Source organism: Clupea harengus, chromosome 5 (assembly GCF_900700415.2).
Source record: "Clupea harengus chromosome 5, Ch_v2.0.2, whole genome shotgun sequence".
Taxonomy (NCBI): domain Eukaryota; kingdom Metazoa; phylum Chordata; class Actinopteri; order Clupeiformes; family Clupeidae; genus Clupea; species Clupea harengus.
In genome coordinates this window covers 28,636,520-28,639,019 of record NC_045156.1, presented here as the reverse complement: position 1 = coordinate 28,639,019, position 2,500 = coordinate 28,636,520, and the positions used below count along the sequence as shown (strand labels likewise).

The following is a 2,500-nucleotide window of genomic DNA, read 5'->3' as shown; positions in this document are numbered from 1 at the left end:
AAAATACCCAGGGTCATTAAGACAAGCAATTATACATAGCACAACACACAACCAATACAGCAAATACCCAGGGTCATTAAGACAAGCAAGTATAGTCCAAGTCGGAGAAGCACGTCTGCATACATACCACGTAACACACACAAATAAAACAGATTGATTTGTAGGATAAAGCAGATGCGTTGATGTATCATAAAGTATCAGTATTCCAGTGGCAGTGTGTCTGGATCCTGTGGCTGTTCTGGAATGACCTAATGTTCTATTTCCACCTGTGTAGGCTGCCCTATGATCCTGACAGACATGGATGTGGTGGAGAAACTGGAGAGCCTCTCCCAGACGGAGCGAGAGTTTGTGTGCTCCCTGCTCTTCTACACCATCAACTGGTTCAGAGAGGTGAGTTTGTGTGCTCTCTGCTCTTCTTCTACACCATCAACTGGTTCAGAGAGGTGAGTTTGTGTGCTCTCTGCTCTTCTACACCATCAACTGGTTCAGGGAGGTGAGTTTGTGTGCTCTCTGCTCTCTGCTCTTCTTCTACACATCAACTGGTTCAGAGAGGTGAGTTTGTGTGCTCCCTGCTCTTCTACACCATCAACTGGTTCAGAGAGGTGAGTTTGTGTGCTCCCTGCTCTTCTACACCATCAACTGGTTCAGAGAGGTGAGTTTGTGTGCTCTCTGCTCTCTGCTCTTCTTCTACACATCAACTGGTTCAGAGAGGTGAGGCCGTACCTGTTGGTCCGGTCTGTTCATGTCCACTCCGACTGCATTTTCTAGGAGTTGACTTCCACTTAGGCTCTTTGTGTTTGTGTCTGTTCTGTCCACGACGTTGCTCTGTGTGTGTTTCCACTCTCTGCAGGTGGTGAACGCGTTCTGCCAGCAGAAGGACCCGGAAATGAAGATGAAGGTGGTGACTCGTCTTCAGAACATCACCTACCTGCAGAGCCTGCTGGAGAGGAGCCTTGCGGGTGAGAGAGAGGCCACACTCACTCAGACTCCTTTCTCTCTCTGCCCTTGTCTCCATGCTTTCTCTGCCTGTTGTGTCTTAGATGGTGGTGCACTGACAAAACACACAATCTACAAACACCCCAGCTGCCATTTAACTGCCCCCCCCCCCCCCCCCCCCCCCCTGTGTCCTCTGCCCTTGTTTGCCCCTGCAGTGACGCCTGGCTTCATGCCTCCGCTGGCCAATTTTGACAGTGACAGCACAGCGATAGCGGCCCCAGCATCCTCCGCAGCTCCGGCTAAGAAGGCCAAGAAAGGTTAACAGCCCCATGTCTGTAATGTCTGAGGCCTTCTGCCATCGAGACATTAGTGGATGTCTTTGTCAGAATCAGAATCAGAATCAGAATTCTTTTAATGGCCAAGTATATTTACATATACAGGAAATGATCTTGGTGGTTGGTGCATAGGACATAAAACACATAACATAACAACAAAATAGCAAAAACAAGAATAAAAGACAAATACAGAATATTAAATAATAATAAATAATTGTGAATTGGAATTGGCAAACCCAGAGTCAGTGTGATGGAGGGGGCTTGTTTGTGAGCACCACTGCCGTGGGGAAAAAACTGTTCAGGTGGCGCGAGGTTTTGGTCTTTATAGCCCGGAACCTTCTGCCAGATGGGAGTCTTTGGAATAGGTGGTTTGGCTCATAGTCAACGTCCGGCTTGCAAATACGCAGGCACCGTATGACACAAAACTGTTTGTTAGTTACATGTGAATAGCTAATAGTCACCTAGCCGAAAAAGAAACATCACGTTTCAGAAATCAGTTCAAAGTTGTAACGTTGGGGTTGCGTCCTGTTTGTGAGTGTTGGAAGCCAGTGGCGTTAGTTTTTAACTGGAATGTTCTGTCCTGCAGATTCTACCGGGAAGAAGAAGAGGAAGACTCCGGCAAGCAAGAACTCCTCAGGAGACAGCTCTGTGCTGGAGGAGGCGGCCGAGGCGGAGGAGACGCAGCAGGTACACACACATACACACTCTCACACACTCTCACATAGACACACATACAAATACACATACAGCAGGTACACACACTCTCACACACTCTCACACAGACACACATACAAATACACATACAGCAGGTACACACACTCTCACACACTCTCACACACTCTCACACACTCTCACACACTCTCACATAGACACACATACAAATACACATACAGCAGGTACACACACACTCTCACACACTCTCACATAGACACACATACAAATACACATACAGCAGGTACACACACTCTCACACACTCTCACACACTCTCACACACTCTCACATAGACACACATACAAATACACATACAGCAGGTACACACACACTCTCACACACTCTCACATAGACACACATACAAATACACATACAGCAGGTACACACACACTCTCACACACTCTCACATAGACACACATACAAATACACATACAGCAGGTACACACACTCTCACACACTCTCACATAGACACACATACAAATACACATACAGCAGGTACACACACACTCTCACACAC

At 47.2% G+C, this 2,500-nt stretch overlaps 1 protein-coding gene across 1 annotated transcript in view; it reads left to right on the top strand.

The window, feature by feature from the left end:
- Window positions 1–2,500, top strand: part of fancd2 (FA complementation group D2) — a 25,093-nt gene that overhangs the window by 9,516 nt on the left and 13,077 nt on the right. Inside the window, exons 25-28 of the mRNA XM_031568441.2 lie at window positions 275–390; window positions 851–959; window positions 1,152–1,253; window positions 1,858–1,958. Coding sequence (XP_031424301.1) covers window positions 275–390; window positions 851–959; window positions 1,152–1,253; window positions 1,858–1,958 — 428 coding nt within the window. The remainder of the gene's footprint in view (window positions 1–274; window positions 391–850; window positions 960–1,151; window positions 1,254–1,857; window positions 1,959–2,500) is intronic.